General features: G+C 39.5%; 1 protein-coding gene across 1 annotated transcript; it reads right to left on the reverse strand.

Moving 5' to 3' along the window:
- Positions 1 to 52: 52 nt before the first annotated feature.
- On the reverse strand, positions 53 to 2472 carry LOC123905731 (soyasapogenol B glucuronide galactosyltransferase-like). The gene is made up of 2 exons (XM_045955441.1): positions 1711 to 2472; positions 53 to 1154 (listed from the first exon to the last, which is right to left on the reverse strand). The coding sequence occupies exons 1-2, from the start codon at positions 2335 to 2337 to the stop codon at positions 285 to 287; spliced, it is 1497 nt and encodes a 498-aa protein (XP_045811397.1). The 5' UTR covers positions 2338 to 2472; the 3' UTR covers positions 53 to 284.
- Positions 2473 to 22726: the final 20254 nt, after the last annotated feature.

The raw sequence follows: 22726 nt of genomic DNA on the forward strand, positions 1-22726 counted from the left end.
CCTTCTCCTAAAAACCGGAGAGTTAAGACTAAAAATATAATCATAGTGAGACTTAAAAGTTAAAATTAATATCTGATATAAAAATGAACATAGAGAGTACATCTTTTTCGGACATCAAATATCAAATTGAATAAACTTGAATTCATCTAATTTTGCAACAAGTCAACTTCTTGATTGAAAATAAAAATATATCCTAACAAAGATACTTTCCACATAATACCAAATTCTTGAGATTTGCATTCAAATCACTTATTTTAAAAGCAACAAAGAACATTTATTTTGGCCTAATTACCATTGAGCCTTTGAAGTTTGAGTGCCTTAAGCTCCTCAATCAACTGCATCAAATTGGCATAAGAAGACCCACCAACTAGTATAGCTTTCTTTGCATCATCACTCAAAGATTTAGCTCTTAGTCTCATTTCCTCAGCTTCTTTTCCATTTTCCATCACCAAACCAATAGCCTTTCCAATATCCTCCCTTTTCACAAGATCCTCACTCCTAAATTGATTCCAATTTCTCCATTCTCTGACCCCAACTGACACCCCAATTCTCAAAACATCAACCACCAATTTCTCATGAAAAAATTGCTCAGAAAACAAAGGCCAAGTGACCATAGGCAATCCAACATTAATGCTTTCAATTGTTGTGTTCCAACCAAGATGAGTCACAATTGCTCCAATAGCTTTGTTTTCAAGTATCAACAATTGTGGGGCCCAACCCCATATCAAATAACCTTTGTTGCTTTCTTTCACTCTTTTCTCAAACTCTTCCATGAAACCTTGTTCTAATTCTTTATCATTAGTATTCTTAGTACGAACCACCCAAATGAAATCATGGCTTGAAGCTTCAAGTGCATGAGCTATTTCAATGAGTTGAGGTAATGGAAACTTGTTCATGCTACCAAAACTTACATAGATAACAGAATTCTCTTTCTTGGAGTTAAGCCATTTAAACAAACCATCTTCTTGAACCACTTTTTTGTGTCCTCTTTCTGCCTTATAAGAAACATCTTGGTTTGCCCATAATGAAACTGGTCCTAAGCTCCAACACTTTGTTCCAAATACATTCTTGTAATGCTCCTCATAAGCACCCTCCAAATTGTAAAAGCTATTGAATACTGCACCATAGCTTCTGCTAGTTGTATCATTTATCACCTACATTACAAAATTTGAGTAATTAGCACTATGTCTCATTTTATAATCAATTAATAAATTAGTCCATAACGAGTGATCCATTTAGTGGATTAGTTAGATGACTTTAAATATAATAAATTAGAGTAAATTGATAAAAAAAAATTAAAAAAAAAAACAGAAAAAAAAATTACATGTAAACTCAAACGAGATAAATTATTTGAGACATTGAAAATTTACAAAGGAACGCTTATATAATGAGACGCAGGGAGTAGTTAATATGGGTAATTTTGTAAAATTATTACAATTTTTCATTTATTCATTTATTTTTGAAATTGAGAGAAAATAACATTTATCCCATCAATTAAATAAAGATTATTCTTGAATGAAAGTATATTGTCTGAAAACACAAGTCACTGCAACTGCGATCGAGGGAGGCATAATAAACTACTTAATGTCAGAACTGACCATGAACCCGATTAAACTGCCGGTGAAAACCAAACAAAAAAAACACAAGCAAAAAAAAACTAAGAGATTCTACCATACCAAAAATAAAAAGAGAAATGGATTAAGTGATGACCTTCATTCTCTCTCCAAACCTATTTGTCTCTTTAATCCAATCTGGTAACTGCAATCTAGTGATCTCCAATTTATGTGGTAGCCCAAATATAGTAAATTTATCATAATCAGAATCCACTTTGGTGTGAGTCTGATCTTGTTCAAATGAGAGCTCTACACAACGAGAGAAAATACTGGTAGGACAGAAAACAATTCTTGGAATGCCTAACTTGGATGCAACTTCCACAGTCCAAGGATAAAACGAGTCACTAACTATGCAATCAACTTCTAATGTCTCTCCAAACAAGTAATTCTCTATTTGTGGTTGTAGCATCTCAAACCCCTCTAAGACTTTTGAGGCCATGTAAGGAGGAGTATCAGCGTTAAAAGTTTCTATTCCAATGGGAAGACCGACTTTTTCAGCCGGAAACTCTAGGATATGTGTTTTTATGGAGCGACCATGATTACTAAAATCACGGTCGATGGAGTTTTGAAAAATCCCATTATTACCTCCAGTGGTGATTATGGTGATGTCCACACCACCATGTATGGCAAATAATCTTGCCATGTCAACCATGGGGATGATGTGACTTGTAGCTATGAAGGGGATGAAAATAACCTTTAGGCTATTAGCTTCATGAGACAACATTGTTATTTAGTCTCTAAAAGTTTAGTTGAGAATGAATCTGATGAATGAGAGAGTATTAATTAAGAAGAAAATTTATGGTGGCTATTTGATAGGTTTCCGAGGTTCAAGATAAGGCGCTGGCTAGCATGCACAAGGCTTCTAGGACTCCCACCATGCACAAGGCTTCTTATGCATTGGATTAAAAGTAGTACATGATATTATGGTGTACTGTCAGTGCTATATTATTTTTTAAAATTTTTTTTTAACTTTTTTGTAATCAGCAATATTATTTTTTTTTTTTAACTTTTTAATTTTCGGGGGAAGAGTTTATGAGACTGTTTGGCAAGACCAATAAACAAACTAATTTATAAAAGTAATAAGGGAAAATAACATATCAGTCAAAAAAAAGAACTAATTTTACCAAGAGAAAAATAATAGCCGAGTCTTTGTTAAAATAACATCGTTTTGTTCGGTAAAAATAACGAATGACTGATAAACTAACTGATAGCTTATAGCTTATGGGTGATGACAGATAACTTATAGTTGATAAGATAAATGAAGTGTTTATAAACAAATATAATAAATGTGTTTACATTTATCATATAATAATTTTTTATCCATATAATATAATAAATATTTTGAGATGAATGGGATGGACGATGTAAATTGCATTTTCTTCAAATTGTCGACGTGGTCAAAAGTAAAACGTTTGCCCGTACCAAAAAATTTTTTACCAAAAAACAAGTTGAAAAAAATTATTTGCCAAATAAAATATAACGTTTCGTAAAAAAAATAAAGAATAAGGAAAACAATAAAAAACACAGAATGTCTGGCAGGTAGAAATATGTCATATTCAATTATAAAAAATAATAACTATATATCAAGGATAAAATTGGATTTTAGATAAAATAATAAGGGTAAAAATGAAAAAAAAATGTGATAACCTATAAGCTCAAAAGTTATTTAAAATTGCATATAGAAAATATTATTTAAATAAGTTATAAGCTCATGGTAAAAAGACTATTACCAAACAACATGTCTTTTCACTTATAAGATATAAGACATGAACTATAAATTAGTTTTTTTATTGGTCTTGCCAAACAGTCTCATAAAGACTCTTCTCCCGAAAACTAAAAAGTCAAAAAAAAAATATTGCTGATTAAAAAAGTAAAAAAAATATTAAACAAAAATAATAATATAATACTGACAGTACACTAATAAATATTTTGAGATGAATGGGATGGACGATGTAAATTGCATTTTCTTCAAATTGTCGACGTGGTCAAAAGTAAAACGTTTGCCCGTACCAAAATTTTTTTTACCAAAAAACAAGTTGAAAAAAATTATTTGCCAAATAAAATATAACGTTTCGTAAAAAAAATAAAGAATAAGGAAAACAATAAAAAACATAGAATGTCTGGCAGGTAGAAATATGTCATATTCAATTATAAAAAATAATAACTATATATCAAGGATAAAATTGGATTTTAGATAAAATAATAAGGGTAAAAATGAAAAAAAAAATGTGATAACCTATAAGCTCAAAAGTTATTTAAAATTGCATATAGAAAATATTATTTAAATAAGTTATAAGCTCATGGTAAAAAGACTATTACCAATCAACATGTCTTTTCACTTATAAGATATAAGACATGAACTATAAATTAGTTTTTTTATTGGTCTTGCCAAACAGTCTCATAAAGACTCTTCTCCCGAAAACTAAAAAGTCAAAAAAAAAATATTGCTGATTAAAAAAGTAAAAAAAATATTAAAAAAAATAATAATATAGTACTGACAGTACACTATAAAATCATGTACTACTTTTAATCCAATGCTTACGGAGCCTTGTGCATGGTGGGAGATCTAGAAGCCTTGATGCATGCTAGCCAGCGCCAACCTAGAAGCCTTGTGCATGCTACCAGCGCCTCATTACCGCACCCCTAACCTAAAAATATTAAAAGGAATATCCCTTATCAAATCATGCCTATTTAAATCCTACATACATTTTACAATAAAAATAACATATTTTATTCATAAAGTTATACTAGGATTATTTACCAACTTTGAAAACACGATGCTTTGTGTACCCTACACAAATTTATTTCATCATATTCTCTAAATACCACCAACAGACACTCGTGGCTATGGGGAAATAGATTGTCACAATTTTATATCTCCATCTCTATTATATACATTAGCAGCTAGATCCATATTTTCTATTATGCAAATTTATGTAAAAAAAAAGAGACATGTATTATATTATGTTGTTAATAAAATATTTTTGTTGTTCAAACAAAAGAGTCAAGAGTATTGTTGACATTATGAAAAATCCGCATCAAAAATATTTTCTATTATGCAAACTTATGTCGAAAAAAAAGTTTTTGTGGGGATGCATGGAATGGAACATTAATTAATTGTTGGACAGAAAATAAAAATGTTTTTTTTTTGTTAAGTAGTATAGTGGCTAGATTTCACACATATAAATATGGAGAAGTGTTGAATTTGAGATTCGAACCCCGGCCACCCAATAATATCTCTGGTATCTACCATTTAAGATACCCTTATGGAATGAAAATAAAAATGTTTTAGGATCGAATGGAACATTAATTAATTGTTAGACAAAAATAACGTTATTTTTAAAGGTGCTTCAATCATTCTAAGTAATGTATTAGATAGAATTAAACATTTTTCTTGGTTTTGGTTTGTTAGTAGGAGTGAAAGGAATTTATGCTATTCCTATACCAATTGGTGTACTAATCTTTTAGATTGCCTTCAAAACATCTAAATTTTTCTCTTGGTTGAAGTATCCTCAATACTTCCTTTATATAAAATAATTTGCTTATAAAAAAATAAAATAAAATTGTTAGACAGAAAATAAAAAAGTTTTAGCGTGGGATGCAAGGGCTGGAACGTTTCATTATTGGACAGGAAGTCAACGAAAATATTGTTTAATATCTATTTATATATATATATATATAATATGTAATTTAGTAATTGTATATATAATTGTATTGTATTAAACGAGACACGGACTATATAGTATTTATATCAACTATTACTGTAGTTAGTAGTTATATCAACGGATGTAAAAAAAAAAGTAGTTATATCAACGAAATTCTTTTGTAAAAATAAAACAATAAATTGTAGTTATATCAACGAAATTCTTTTGTGCTTACCAAAAAAAACGAAATTCTTTTGTAAAAAAAAAACAATAAATTGATTGAATGCTTATAATATTAATCATAAGTAAAACTATTGTAAAAGTACCACGTGAGTTTAGCTCAGTTGGCAGGGACGTCGTACTATATGTGCAAGAGTCGAGATCGATTTGGATCATCAGCTGCAATCACTGCTGCGCTGGATTAAATTGTTTTAACTCAAGTGTTGGATTAACTTAAATTAGAAAAACAGTTTTACGCCTCGGCTCCATTCAACTCAGTAGCACACGTCGTAAAAATATCATTGCAGCCTGTGCAAATAATGTGTACATATTATTTTAAATTTTTCAACCAGATTTCATTGTGAAAACTAACAATTCAAACAATTTTTTCATAAAAAAATAAATAAACAATATTTTATCTCCAAAAAATAATACTCAAACAAAATTTAGCATAAAAATTTAAGTATTAATGTAAATATTAGTTCATAGTGTATTATTGATGATTTTAAGTTACTATTTATTTTTTTTAGGCAAAAGAGGTGCAGATGGAGTAGCAACCACAACACCCTAGATAGATAAATAAAAAGAAGGAAAAAAAAAAGGGGGGGACATGGGCCAAAACCTTCTCAAGCAAAAAGAGCAAGAAAATGAAAGCAAGCATAACAAAACAAAGAAAAGAAAAACAAATGCAACAAAATAAAAACGAAGGGACATGTACTACAACAAATTACTTCTCGTAGAACGGGTATAACGAACCGGAAAACCATTCTGCGGTTTCTTTTTCTTAGCCTTAGACACCACCGTAAAAGGCTCTTCCATAGCAGTAGAACGGTTCTTCAAATAATTAATTGTTGTAGTCTCCTCCTCATCCGTATACACCCTATGCCTAGTGTCACTAGCTAGAAGAGCGGCCGAAGCAGTGACGTTGGAAGAAGTACCACACCAAGATGAGGATCTTGAATGTAATACAAGTCTGTCAGTGCATTACTACAGGAACTAACAATCCAAGTCCGGAGTGATACTCTCAGGATCCACTCTAGGTCACTAAATATGTGTGGAGTATTATTATGGCGAACTAAATGCACCTCCCCACTAATGGGCCACACTCCCCACTCACACTCATTCTAATTACAAAGTTAAGTTACACATAAGCACACAAAAACACACCACATCACATATATAAATAATAATAAAATAATAATAAAATAACGCTAAAGAAAAATCTGGGTGTTACAACCCCTAAACGTGATTTTATTGTCCAGGTGTCAACAAAAAAAACAATATGTGTCAATTTAAATTTGTGATGACAGGATATATTGAAAAAGTTATCAAAGATAAGTCTTAAAACCCCACAAGTCACTAACACTGAAGGTCTTGAGAATGATAATGTTGTTAAGTTATCTAATAACCTATCGATGTTTGTAGTTTATTATATAGTTATATTATATATTTTATAAATTTCATTTATGAAAAAAATTATATACTTGAATTAATGTGTGTCAAAGTATCATAACGTGTCTTTGAATGATATCTTTCTCGCGAGAACAATAATGTGGAGATTTGGGTTTGTGGGTCTGAATAAAGAGTTTTGAGAAAATAAGGGTTCTGTTGAAAAAATGGGGTTCATAACTTTTTGTCTGTTGAAATTAGAACCACTCAAAACCAGTGTGAATTGAAAAAACCGACGAATCAGTTAACTGGAAAAACCAGTCGGTTCAACATGAGTTAAAAAAAAAACCATCGAGTGAAACTCATTTCAAACTAAATGGAATAAAAGAAGCTAAAAAAGAAAAGATCATAAATAATTGAATGAAATAATAATATAATATAGATTGATTTTGATGAATAGAGAAATTGTACTAATTAAATAAAAATAAAAATAACTGAGATGAAAAATATCATAATTAAAGGGTTTGAGGCATGTGTGTTTCTTTTTATTAAAAGGTGAGGTTTTGTGTTTAGATGCTTGGATGAGTATTTTTGTGTTTTCTTTAAAAGGGTGTATTTTTTATTTTATTATATATACACATCTTTATTTATTTTTGAATCCAGTTTAACCGGTTTAATAACGGATGAACGGGTTAAAACGAATAAACCATGATCCGAATGTCACACTGGTTCAATCTTCAATTCGATTTTTAAAACATTGATTGACTGACATAAGAAATCTTCAATGATGGCGATGACATCAGTCTTTGCAAATGCAATAACATGGGTCTTTGCAATGGTTATAACAACGAGCTTTGCAATACGGAACACAACAAAGTGTGACGAGGACAAAAACGAATCTATAGCGGCAACGACGGAAAGCTTGTTGTAGCAACCAACTTTTGCATCATCAAGAACTCAACAAAATACGATCTAGGTATAAAGGAGAGAGAATGATCAAATATCTGCCAATTGTTTCTTCATCGTCTTTGATTTGGTTCAACTACTCACCTTGATTTTATTTATCTACTCTATATTGAATAATGTGTTGTATTAAATTAGAATTTTATTTTAAGATGATATAAGGTCATTTGAAGAAGATAAGTTTATAGGAGATTGACATGCTTGGATTTCAATTTATTCTTTTCCATTTTTTCGACTCTCTCATTTTTACTGGGTAATAAAACGTAGAGGTGGTGATTATAATCTTTTTCATAGACAACTCTCTGCTGTCAATTGTTTCATCATCATCCTTGATTTAGTTCATCTACTCGCCTTAATTTGGTTTATCTACTCAATATTGAATAATGTGTTTTTTATTGAAATTGTAATTTTATTTTAAGATAATATAAGGTAATTTGAAGAAGTCAAGTTTCTACGGATTAAGGTACCGTTTGGCCTAGCTTTTTTTAAGCGTAGAAGTTCTTTTAACCATAAAGCTAGAAATAATAGCTTTAAAATTAAAATTAAAGTTGTTTTGTAAATCTTAATTTTTTCTTTTAAAAAAAAAAAGTTAAAAGTTTTTTTTTATTATTATAATAAAGTTAAAACATATGTTTATACTATATTATAATTTGTTTTTAAATATAGAATCTGTTTTTTTTTCTTACTAGAGCTTTTAAAAATTGTTGTTTGCCCTAGCTTCTTACTTCTAAGAAAAAAGAAGAGGAAAAAAATTAGGCCAAATGGTACCTAAAAGGCGCGCTTTCATACCACCTGACACTACAAGAAAACAACAAATTACTGGCGGTCAAAAGCCCTCTAGAAGTGCCTAAAACCGCCACAAAATTAACATTTACTGGCGGTCAACTGGCGGCCTGAATTCGCCAATAAATTGTTCGTCGGTAAATATATTGGCGGCCTAGACCGTCACAAGGCAATTTACTGGCGGCCTGAACCGCCACAACCCTCGAAAAAGGCTTCTGCAACTTTCTGGCGGCTCGGACCGCCACAAACAGAAAAGTACAATGCTGGCCTAGATAGTGGAGGCCAAAGCCGCCACTCAATAATCTACTGATTAAAAAAGAAAAAGAGTCAGTCCCAAGCCTGCTCTTCATCCAAAACCCAATTACAAGAATGTTATCATCTTCATCTTCATTACAACAATGCTAAATTCACACAGCACACAAAAATAAAACATGAAAAATTTATAATTTGTCAAGGATTTCAACAAAATAACCAAAATTCTTGTGCCAAACAAAACTCAGTTCAATTTCAAAACCTGTAAGTTATTGTGGGGGTTTTTATGTTGTGGGGGTTTTTTTCCCACTTATTGTGGGTTTAAGCCGCCAGTAAGTTATTGGGGGCCAAAACCGCCAATAAATATTTCTTAAATCCGTTGATAAATAGAAGTATTCTTGTAGTGTGATGAATAAATAAACTGAAGAAAATGTTCCGATAGGTTTTGAGGATCACCAATACATATTATAACGTATAAAACCCATTAAATATAGTTTTTGTCCATTTTCTTAAGTTGTTCTGGTAATTTAGAATTCAGCCCAAAGTTAAATAAAATTTTATCAAAATATTTATTTTTTGTCCTTTTAAAATTTTCTTTACACATTCTATCCTTTTAATTATTCCAACTTTCATGTTTTTGTGTGTAATAATCATGCTTTTAATTTTATAAATAATCAAATCTGGTTTAAATATTAAATTAAATATTAAATATGAAGAGGATCAAATGAGTCGGGTCATCAAAATTTAAGGTTAAATACGGAGAGGAGCAAATGTCTAAATTTTTAAAATAGATGGACAAAATTGTGTCAACAAATAGAGTATCAAAATTGCACATTTTATAAAATTAGAGAATTAAAACTACATTTAAGCCAACAAATACTTAAATTATTCGAAATATGCGTGTACCCATACTTGGTACGGGCTCCATTCTAGTTGTTTTCTATTGTAGAATTTTGTTTCAAGTGATTTTTATGAATTGTATAAAAATAGTGTTTTAGGTAATGATATAGCTGATAATTCTTAGAAAATAATTGAGCATCTATTTTTTCTTAGAAAATAATTGAGCGTAAAACTTAATTTTTTAATTAACAAGTCAATCTAATGGCTAATACTTTAATTTGCAGCATGATTGCAGCAGGCATAGGCGCTGCTGAGGATACAAATGGGAGACGGGGTTCGAACTTTGGACACTACACTTATTCACCTTTAAAATGGATTTTCCGACCACTAAGTTACTTGACAAAAAAAAAACCTTATTTTAAAAAAAGTAAAACTTTTAACTTAGACTTAATCTATCATCATGTATACTAAAAGTTTAACGAGGGATATATACTCAAAAGATTGGTGTACGTGATGCTTTACATGCTAAAATGTGGGGTATGTATACATGAATGAATTTGGTTCGAAAATAATGAGTTACTTATCTCATTGTTGAAAGTGACTTCAAAGTACTAATTGACATGGTTACAAGGAGATGCAATCTTAATGGGGTCACCCCTATATATTGATCCGTAGAATCCAGGGGCTCATAAACTTCGATTGGCTGATCCAGTTTAAGCATACGTGGCGAGAAGGCAATAGAAACGTTGATTGGCTAGCTAATCAAAGTTTAGTCCGTAGTTCTTTTGATGTAATATTTTTGGAGACTCCTCCTGGAGAGCTCCAGAGTATCATCTTTGATGATATTACTGGGACTTGCATGCCCAGGGATGTGTGATTACTTGCATGCCCCGGGCTTTCGCCCTCTTCATGTACCAAAAAAAAGTGCTTAAAATAAATGGCTTAAATGTTGTTTTACCTCCATATATATATATATATATATATATATATATATATATATATATATATATATATATATATATATATATATATATATATATATATATATATTGTTGAATCGGAATTTTACCCCCCCAATTTTAAAATAAGGAATTTTAACCCTTCTAAGTCGGGTTTACTGAGGTTTTCAAAGTGGGAAACAAAATTCAACACGCATACGCAACGTCAATCACATTCCATACTTTGTTTGAAATTGCTAGTGGTGTTGGTACGCCTTTCATGTTGGATGAAGCAATCAAGAAATGCTCCTTCAGTCATTATGCTAGGGTTTGGTTAATATTTTTTTTATATAATAAAAAATTGAATTATAAGGAGTACAAGGAGTTTTGGTTAATGTTGATTTATCTAAATGATTATTTTATGAAATATTCGTGGAATGAGAGGGTTACACTTTCTATGTTGAAATTATGTATGAAAAGCTGCAAGAGTATTGCTCTCACCGGTCAATCCATTGGTCGCTCTTTAAATTATTGTAAGAAATTGCATCCCAAAGAGAAAATGGTGGTGGTAGAGATGTCAAAACGGGCGGCCCGGCCAATTTTGGGCCGGCCTGGTTGGGCTTCAGGCTTCGTCGGGCCGGGCTAAAAAGCTCGGATAAAAAATGGGCTACCAAAATTAGTGCCCGAGCCCGGCCCGGTACGGGTAGTCGGGCTTTTCGGGCCGGCCCGGTTTATTTTTTAATTTTTTTTTTTTTACTTCTAGTGCTCAAACTCAACCATGTAAATAGCATTAATAATTCTCGCGCGTCCTATTTTTTACTCATCCGCTATATATATATATATATATATATATATATATATATATATATATATATATATATATATATATATATATATATATATATATAATAATTCTCGTGCGCCGTATTTTTACTCATCCTCTATCTACGAGTTTCTCGCGCGCCCTATTTTTACTCATCGACTACCTACGAGTTTCTAGTGCGTCATATTTTTACTCATCCGCTACCTACGACTTTCTCGCGCGCCCTATTTTTACTCATCCGCTATGTACGAGTTTCTCGCGCGCCCTATTTTTATTCATCCACTACGTACGAGTTTCTCGCGCGCCCTATTTTTACTCATCCACTACCTACGAGTTTCTCGCGCCCTATGTTTACGCATCCGCTACTTACGAGTTTCTCGTGCGTCATATTTTTACTCATCCGCTACCTACGACTTTCTCGCGCGTCCTATTTTTACTCATCCACTACGTACGAGTTTCTTGGATGCCCTATTTTTACTCATCTGCTACTTAAGCATTTGCTACTTAAGTAGCGGACGGTGTTTTATAATTTATATTACAAACTAATTTCAAATCATCCAAAACAAATTATTTATATTTATATTTTATTTTATTTTTTTAATTTTAATTTTTTCAGACTTGCGGACCGCCTGCGACCCATTCGGGCTAGCCCATATTTTTATGGCTTTGTCAGGCCGGGCTAAAAAGCCCGAAAATAATTCAGGCTATGATTTTCAAAGCCCGAGCCCGGGAAAAAATCGGGTTTGGCGGGCCGGCCCATTCGGGCTAGCCCATTTTGACAACTCTAGGTGGTGGCAGTAAGGTCGGCGACGGTGGTGGTGAGGACTGAGGAGAGATCTGATTGGATTTGGTTGGTAGAGAGAGATAGAGAGAGGAGTTTACCAAAATGGCCTTAGCTTAAAAGAGTGAAATGTCAAAACTGTCCTTGTGTCATATTTGTGTATGATTTTATGTGTCTCAATAAAAATTGCGTAAAAAAACGTGGGGAATGACTTGTTCAACCCTAAGGGTCTGTTTGGTTCAACATAGGGGGAGGGGAGGGGAGGTATTTTAATGAAGGGGAAGGGAGGTGAGGGGAGGGGAGGTGAAATTTGTACTTACACATATGTTTGGTTCAAAAGAAGGAAGGGGAGGGGAGGTGAGGGATTTTAATTAGATATATGTTTGGTTCAAGAGGGGGAGGTGAGAGATTTTAAAACTAATTTACTTTTTTATCCTTATAATTTTCATGTAGTCTGACAATTTTATAGCTACTTGGTGCGAATTAACCTATATATCCACAATATTTTCTCAATTTTTATGATTGATCTAACCCAAAAATAATATTTATAAGTTTAAATTACCTATAAATATATTTAAAATTTTTTTTTGATAATTATTAACAAAAAAAAACCTTGTACTAATACTAATATTGTACAAAAAAGTAATATTTATTTATAAGTATAAAGATCTTGTACTAATACTAATATTGTAAAAAAAAAAACTTTTGTATATTATAAGTTATAACGTAACAAACTTAATGATATTTTAAAAAATATAATAGTGCATATAAATACTAACTAATATGATGCAGGTAAAAAGTAAGTAACAACGTTGATTTTCTATAAAAAAAAATAACATCGTTGATTCAAAAAATTATATGAACTTTACAAGATAACAATGTAATACAAAAAAAATTAGCACAACAGTTTATGAATATAAAAAGACATGCGTAACAATAAAAGAAAAGTTTGAAAAAAAATTAGAACTAAAAAATGTATAATTTAGGCATTTTAAAATAATTATGAGGACAATTATGTCAAAATAATTAAAATGGTAATAATATCTTTCTCCTTCCCTCCCCTCCCCTCCAAATCCCCCCAATTTGGGGGGAAGCAAAAATTGGGATTTGGAGGTATTTTGCTCACCTCCTCTCACCTCCCCTCCCCTCCTAAAAATTGAACCAAACACAATTAATTTAAAATATCCTCTCACCTCCCCTCCCCTCCCCTCCAAAACCCCCGAACCAAACAGACCATAAGCAACTTTTTACTACTCACACCTGTTCTGGACTGGGCCAAGAGCTGGCCCAATCACTTATGCCCGACATTTGGGGCACAGCCCAACAAGGGGAGGTTTCCCCGACACGTCAGCCTATGACGTGTCCTGCTCGACATAACAGATTAGCTTCACGCTAATCACGTGCTCGACTATCCGAGCATAATAACTCATTCAGCCTTAGCTTAACAGCTAAGCAGCACGTTTAACACGTGCTCCATTGACCAAGCTTATCCGTCACGGAGTTATCCATTACCCGCCAATAGCGGGATGACTCCAAACCAGGATAGAGGCGAATAACTGCCTTCCCCTACACCACAGGGCCTATCCTGGCAGTTGGACCTATTGGGCCGGTTATCCAGGCCCAATAGACCAACCTTTGGCCCAGCGCCGGGGGCACTATATAAGCTCTCCTATACAGGAGAGCCAGGTATTCTGAATCATTATTCACTCTACTTTCTCTTTCTTCCTTTGTATCTCTCTGTTCACTTTGCTGACTTAGGCATCGGAGCACCTGCAGGTACAAACCCCCCCTTCGGTGTGGACGCTCGCTCAACGGACCGGCCATCAATCTATTCTGATCACCAGGTACGATCAGTGGCGCCGTCTGTGGGGACTGAGTTCTTCCCCGTTCTTTAACCTTTCCTCAAAGAAACAAGAATAAAAAACCAAATCTTTCAAGAAACTTCATCATGGCCAGTTCTTCGCAGCCACTCAACACCGACGCCAGCGACGACAACGTGCTCAACGTTCCGTCCTCTCCGCCGCCGCAGCATAACGCCGTGCTATCACCGGTGCGTGACAATACCACCGTACCACGCGGTCCAGAAACCGACTCCCGCGACGGACGGGAAACCTCACTCTCTTCCGATGAAGAAGACGTTGAGAACCTAACCGATCGTCGTATGGGCAAACGCCCGCAATTTAAGCAAGAAGCTCCGGCAAACAACGCCGAGCAGCCCGCCGTCTTGGCCAACTCTGAGGTCGCAGCCTTGATCGCTGCCCTCAAACAAACAACGGAGGCCATGCAGGCTCAAAATCGTCGACTGGACGAGCAGAGCGAAAGAATCGCCGCGCTGGAGAAAAGCCGGCGTCGCAGAAAGACCAACTCTCCCCCGCGGAGACACCAGGCTACTCCTTCCCCTCCCCGTCCGGCGGCCGTCAAACATCGACGCCCCGACTTAGAGAGGGTCGAAGTTACTCCTCGGAAGAGGGATCGTACTCCTCCACATCGCGAGGGTAGGCTCTCCCCGGGCAAGAAAGGGAAGCACGAAGCCCCGCGCCGCCATTCACCTCAAGGATTGGCGAACATGGCCAAGCATGGCGCGTCGGGCAGCTATCGTCCTCGCAAATCTCGCAGTCCAACGCCCATGCCCGGCGATTATTCTCCACGGTCTTCCGAGGACCATTCTCCCAACGGGAGCGACGAGGGCGATCCCCGATGCCCTCTTTCCAGAGACATCTTAAAGAAACATATTCCAAAGGGTTTCGAGAGACCTCCTACGCTCCCCGCGTATGATGGTCTGACCGACCCCGACGATCACATAGCCAATGTCAACGCGAACCTGGATTTCAGGAACATTAGCGGTGCCATTAGGTGCAGACTGTTCCCAACCACGCTGAGGAAGGGAGCAATGGCATGGTACCAAAGCCTGCCTCCTCAATCCATCCATTCATGGAGGGATCTTACTGAACAGTTTTCCAGACACTTCACTGCTTCCCGCAAGCATCCAAAGACTGTGCACGCCTTGGAGGCCATATACCAAGCCGAGGAAGAAACTCTCCGCAATTTCGTCGAGAGGTTCAATAAAGAGGCCGTGCAGGTCGAGACGACCGACGACATGAAAAAATACTTGCTGCAGAGGGGCCTTCGCCCGGGCAGCGATTTTGCCAAAGCTGTGGGCATAGAAAAACCACCCACCTGGGACGACCTCCTCCTAAAAGCTCAAAAGTACATTGATTACGAGGAAGTCCAGGCAGCTGATGTCGCCCGCCTTGCCCGACCTGGAAGCAGCCACCCTGCCCGCGAGCCCTCCCATAGGAACGATGACAGGGGTGGCGACAGGGGACACGATAGAGGCGGCGATCGGGGTGGCGAGAGGGGCAGAGACAGAAGGAGGGGTGAAAGACGAGAGCCTCGTGGTCCTCCAAGCACATTCGCCACCTACACCCAACTCGTCAAATCACGGGGAGAGATATTCGCTGAGGTTCACATCTCTGAGTTCGACAGAGCAAATGTGAAGCAACCAAAGCCAACCCCCCTAAAACCCGGCCAAGACAAAAATAGGTATTGCAGATACCACAAGAGTTATGGTCACAGGACCGACGACTGCATCCAACTGAAGGATGCTATTGAAATTATGATCAGAAACGGACAACTAAGACAGTTCGTGAAAAGAAACAATGATCCTCGACCAGAAACCGCGGAGACTCGCGCGGTCGAGGAGGTCCCTCCACAGCCAGCCGGGCAGAAAAACGCCAAGCAGATAGCTATGAGCGTATCCCGGCCAGAAGATTTGACTATCCCCAGCGATTTTGAGGACACCTATACTGGTCCTACGCTTAGCACGGGGGACTACTTCACAGACTCACTCGTCATATCCGGCGGTCACATGGACAAGCACACCGTCGGATCAATAAAAAGAAAATTCGAGGATCTCATCAACACGTCCTCGAATATGAACGCAACGCTGGACAAGGCGAAGGGGCGATCAATGCCTTTAGCCTTCTATCGAGAAGAGCTGCCCGGTGGGACAGCCAATTTCCAAATTCCCCTCCTCGTCCGGGCAGACATGGCCAACATGGACGTTCGTCGGGTCCTCATCGATCCGGGGAGCTCTTGCGACATCATGTACGCCAGTTTGTTCAGGACCTTACAGCTGGACGAGACACACCTCACCCCATACATGGGCTCAGACCTCACAGGATTCAATGGAGCAACTACTAGGCCTTGGGGTTATGTCGACCTGATCGTCACCTTTGGCTCCGAAGAGACTGCTAAGTCGATCAGGGTGAAATTCTTGGTCGTGGACTGCCCCTGCCTCTACCAGTGCATCATCGGCAGGACGGCCATAGCAGACCTGATGGCTGTCCCCTCCACCGCCCACCTGAAGATGAAATATTACACTCATAAGGGGCAGGTTGCTACTTTGCACGGGGACATCGAAGCCGCGAGGAGGTGCTTTGACGCAGCATCCAAAGGAAACAACTTCATTGGCAAAGCTCCTGAAGCAAAGAAGCCAAAGCCTTCCTCGGAAACACCACCAAAACCATCCCCGGAAGCACCACCAAATCTGCCCGGTCCAAGTGTGAGCTCTGTTGATCTTGACAGCCGGACCTCCAAGAAAGAGCATAAGGAGGAGAAAAAGCTGAGGAAGGAGGAGAAGGAGGACGACGAGGCGAGCAAAGAGCATTATCGCCCCATTCCAGATGGAGACTTTGAGATAGTCCAGTTTGGCGAGGATCCAGAAAAAGGAGTCAAGATCGGTACGGGACTCCCCGAGTTGGCAAGGAAGCAGCTGAAAGCCTGCCTTAGAGAAAATGCTGACTTGTTCGCATGGCACGCTGCTGACATGCCCGGACTGGATCCAAACATCGCTTGTCATCAACTTACTGTCGACCCACTTGCTAGTGCTGTAGTGCAACGTAGGCGTAGGCAGTCTCCCGAAAAAGCGGAGGCTGCTGAAAAAGCTGTAAAAGACCTCCTAGAGGCAAATTTTATTTCTGAAGCCAGATACACTACCTGGTTGTCAAACGTTGTACTAGTTAAAAAATCTAATGGAAAATGGCGCATGTGTGTTGATTATACCGATCTCAATAGGGCTTGCCCTAAAGATTCCTATCCTTTACCTTGCATTGATAAATTAGTCGATAATTCTTCTGGCTTTAAATTATTGTCTTTTATGGATGCATATTCAGGATACAACCAAATCCCAATGGCTGTGGCCGACAGGGGAAAAACAGCTTTCATGACCGAGTCGGGCAACTATTACTACAACGTAATGCCCTTCGGTCTAAAAAACGCTGGTGCTACATACCAGCGGATGATGAATAAAGTATTCCGGGCAGAAATAGGCGACATGCTCGAAGTCTACATGGACGACATGATCATAAAATCCCACGAGGAAATCGACCATACCGCCCACCTACGTAAGGTCTTCGAGCAGGCCAGAAAACACAACATGCGATTCAACCCAGAAAAGTGCACCTTCGGGGTACGAGCAGGAAAGTTCCTCGGATTCTACCTAACAGAACGAGGAATCGAAGCCAACCCCGACAAATGTCGTGCCTTTACGGAGCTCCCAACTCCGAGCAACAAAAAATCCATACAAACCCTGAACGGAATGCTGACCTCATTGTCTCGCTTCGTAGCAAAATCTGCTCAACACGCATTACCGCTTTTCAAATTACTAAGGAAAGAAGCTGTGTTCGAATGGACGGACGAGTGCGAGCAGGCCCTCCAACATCTCAAGAAGGCCCTGTCCGAACCCCCAGTCCTCTCGCGCCCGGATGTCGAGGAGGTGTTATACATCTACCTCTCCGTCGCATCCGAGGCCGTCAGCGCAGCCCTTGTCCGCGAAACAACGGAAGGACAAAAACCAGTGTACTTCACGAGCAAGGCTCTACAGGGGCCCGAACTCAGGTATACACAAATCGAAAAGGTGGCCCTCGCCTTGATCAACGCAGCAAGAAGACTACGTCACTACTTCCTAGCACACACGATCATAGTACGAACCGACCAACCCATCAAATCATTGCTTGGTCGACCAGACATGGCGGGCAGGATGCTCAAATGGTCCCTCGAGCTTTCCGAATTCGACATTCGTTACGAAAGCAGGAAAGCGCTAAAATCACAAGTCCTAGCAGACTTTGTGGCCGAAATGACGAGTCCAGCCTCCTCGACAAGCGAGGCAGACAAATGGACAATATTCGTCGACGGAGCGTCAAGCTCCACAGGAGCAGGAGCAGGAATTATCCTGGAAAACGAAAATGGGATCATCATCGAAGTTTCCCTAGCACTATCCTTCCCGACATCAAATAACCAAGCAGAGTACGAAGCCTTCCTAGCAGGGCTACGGTTGGCCGAGGACATGGAGGCAAAAGAAATAAAAATTTTCACAGATTCACAACTTGTTGCCTCACAAGTATTGGGAGAATATCAAGCCAAAAATGATAATCTCTCTGAATATCTAGCATTAGTGAAGGAAAAAATCACTAAGTTCGAATCCGTGGAGGTGCAACACGTTCCACGCGAGCACAACAAACGGGCAGATATCCTGTCCAAACTGGCGAGCACAAAAAAGAAAGGCGGAAACAAATCCGTCATTCAGGAAGTACTCCCCCGACCAAGCATCGAGAAGGCTAGCAACGTCCTCGACATAAATGTCATTGGCGACCAAAATTGCTGGATGACCCCCGTATATAACTTCCTCGCAAATGGAACCCTCCCCGACAATCAAAAAGAGGCAGCAATAATTAGACGTCGAGCATGCGCATATGTCGTCCTCGACGGGAAGTTATATAGAAGAGGATTCTCAATCCCACTCCTTAAATGTGTCGACGAGGAAACGGTCGACTATATCTTGCGCGAGGTACACGAGGGAATCAACGCCCAGCATCTGGGAGGAAGATCGCTGGCCAGGAAAGCTCTTCGAGCAGGATACTACTGGCCCACCATGCAGCAAGACGCAAAGGACCATGTGAAGAAATGCGACAAATGTCAACGACATGGGGACATGCACCTAGCTCCTCCCCACGAACTCAAATCTTTGTCGTCACCATGGCCCTTCGCTTGGTGGGGCATGGACATACTTGGCCCCTTTACAAAGGGACTCCACCAAAATAAATTTCTAATAGTCGCCGTGGACTATTTCACCAAGTGGGTAGAGGCTGAACCCCTCTCCGACATAACGTCGTTCAGGATACTCCGTTTCTTCAAACGCGACGTACTCTGCCGATTTGGGATACCACAGGCCGTCGTCACGGACAACGGGACACAATTCACGGACAAAAGTTTCCAAGACTTCCTCGCTGCCCTGGGGACTAAGCAACATTTCACTTCCGTGGAACATCCCCAAACTAACGGGCAAGCCGAGGCCGCCAACAGAGTAATCCTGCGCGGCCTACGTCGAAGATTGGACCAGAACAAAAAGAAATGGGTCGAGGAGCTCGAAAGCGTCCTTTGGGCCTATCGCACAACACCACACTCCACAACCGGGGAGACCCCATTTAGAATGGTATATGGAACAGAAGCAGTCATCCCCGTGGAGGTGGGCGAGCCATCTCGCCGAACCGAGCAACCGCTCGAAGAAGAAATGAACGACGAAGCTCTCCGTGAAGAGCTTGATCTCGTCGAAGAGATCCGCACGGGGGCATCCCTTCGGGAAGCCACCCTTAAACAAAAAATAGCTGCCCGACATGACGTCAAAGTCATCAAAAGAGAATTTGAAGTGGGCAGCCTCGTCTTAAGACGAAATGCTAAGGACTCCCAGGATGGTAAATTGGCGGCCAACTGGGAAGGACCATATCGCGTCATCGACAAAACAGAAAATGGCGCGTATTATCTCGAGGATCTTCGAGGAAAGAAACTTCCTCGACCTTGGAACGCCCAAAAATTAAAACAATATTATAGCTAAGTTATTGCCAAACTAAAAACAATTCTAAAAGGCTGCTCGGATCCTCTAGCAACGAGCCCGACACCCTGACAACGGAAAGCACGCGGGCACACGTGCTCGATCCAATAACTGAATAAGAGATACTTTGGCTCAGGAAGGGCATAGCGTCTCCTCGACGAGGATGACCTTTGAGACAAGCTCCTCGTCTTCGTGCCAAGGCTTAACGCCCAGCTCGCGATGGGAAGTTCAAGCCGCGGGGGCGGGCACAACAACGTGTCGGCGTCCGTATTAGCCTCAGAAAACAACTCTAGGCGCTTAGTTAGTTCCCCAAACTTTCTAAGTTAAATCCGAGGACGACCTCCTCGACGAAACGCGCTCGCAACAAAAAACTTACAAATATAAAAACGGTTTTGTCGAGCAGGCATACAACAATGTCGAGCAAGTATACGAATATCAAAACCAAAAATTTGTTAAGTTAAAAACGAGCAAGCATAAAGACATGCATATTTCACACAGGCATAACTTAGCAAAAACAAAGAGCAATAACTTAAACATACATACGAGGAGATAAAATAGACGAGCAGGACGAATAAAACGATCATTGTTATAAATACCGGGCATAAAAACCCATTTGTTCAGGTGTTACAAAAACCGGACACGCAGGCCCCCAAATATTGTTCAAAATAAAAGAAAAGCACAAGACAATGGCGCGCAGGCCGAAAAATTAATTTGTCGAGGAGACCTAATGGCTTTCATCGTGACCTTCCTTATCCTCCTCGGGATTCTTATCCTCCTCGACAACATCATCCTCAACCTCATCCTCCTCGTCTTCACCATCACCTTCCTCCTCATCCAACTTTTCCTCCTCGAGCTCCATCTCCTTGTACTCTTCAGGGATGACGATCTGCCCATTCTCAACCCGCTTGAGCTTGTGAATGCCATCAGTAATCAAGCCATGCTCGGCATTCACAACCTTGAGTTGGGCGATCGCATTCTTCCACCCGTGCACCATACTCGCCAACATCAGGCCCCCTTGCCTTTTGATTTCCTTCACCAGGTCTCCTCGAGTTGCAAACTTGAGAGTTTCCTCCTTCTCATCCTCAAGAGGGGCACACTTGGCTTGCAACATAGCCACTTCTTCCATCAGCTTACCCCTCTGCTCGGCACTGCTGACTTTCAGGTCCTCGAGCACCTTATTCGTCTTCTCCAGCTGCTCAGCGGTAAGTCGGGCCTCCTCCATATTCTTGAAATAATTTTCCTGCTTGCTCCTAAGGTCGAGCAGATCATTTTCCAACAAAGCAATTTCAGCCTCCAGCTTCCTGTTTTTAACGGCCAGCTTCTCAGCCTCGAGAGTTGGCCCCCCTTCATTTAATACCAAGGCTGTCTCCGCCAGCCGGATGACAGCAGCAATATCCTCGTTCAACTGGTTCTGTCGGGCGGTTGAAGAAACACCCAGAATGTAATTCTTCTCCGACGCAGGCACCTGGAGGGGATTGGTATCAAAAAATTTCCGGTTGCTCAAACACGCGGGGAGGACAAAGCCACCATCCCCCTCCGACAGGTCGACGATAGGCGTCATCTGTTCCTCCCGGTGCCTCTTTGCACGACCTCCCGGGGTCCCAGCCGAGCTCCCCGCCGGTGAAGATTGGGTGATGCTCCCCGAAGCAGTCTGCTCGGTAATCAGAATATTGGGCTTGGATCTCCTCGCCTTCTTCTTTGACTTCTCCCCCTTTTGCTCAGCAGCTATCCTCATCAGCTCGGAAGCAAGATCCGCCATTCTACCTGCAAAGTCAGAAACGCGGTCAGAAACACGGGGAGAAACTCAAAACATCAAATGCCGAATATAAAACAAGTAAAAAACGGGCAGGAATTAAAACAGATACCCAACAAAGTGTCCTCGGCAGAAACAGTTTTGCACGACAGCAACAATTTGGTATTAACAAAACGAGGCTCGATCCTCGGTTTACCATGCTTATCTAATGCAGCATCTCCTAAACTGGTTATAACCCTACAAGGCTTAAAGCCATCCACGTAAACCTTCAGCTTCTCAAAGCCTGCCATTTCCGCCGGGGTCAGGTCCTCGGCAGCAGTCAGATATTCATCGGTTCGCATTGCAAAATGCTCCGACGACCACGATAACGGAAACCGGAGAACCCACTCCGTTACCTGCTCCCCCTCCTCGTCCAACTGAGGAGTCCCATCCTCGAGGAACACAGGCCTCTCCATGTGCAGGGAATCTTGGGCAAACTCCGTCACCGCCCTCACTACATAATATCTCTCCTTGAAGCCTCGAGCAGACTCAACAAACATCCTAAATATCTTGCTCGACTGATGCTTCAAGGAAATCCAACCCTGCCGATCCCCGACTCTCTGACGTTGGATTTGGAAGATATAGAAAAATAAGGCAACGGTAGCCTCTACCTCCAGATACCGACATAGGATCTGGTATGCCCGGATGAATGCCAATGAATTCGGGTGCAGCTGAGAAGGAGCCACTTTTAGCCGGCCAAAAATCTCGGCTTCAAGATCGTTGAAGGGCAGCCGAAATCCTAGCTCCTTGAACGCCATCTCGTACATAGTGAAGCTACATCCAGTGTACGACGAACAAATC

Source organism: Trifolium pratense, linkage group LG2 (genome assembly GCF_020283565.1).
Source record: "Trifolium pratense cultivar HEN17-A07 linkage group LG2, ARS_RC_1.1, whole genome shotgun sequence".
NCBI lineage: Eukaryota > Viridiplantae > Streptophyta > Magnoliopsida > Fabales > Fabaceae > Trifolium > Trifolium pratense.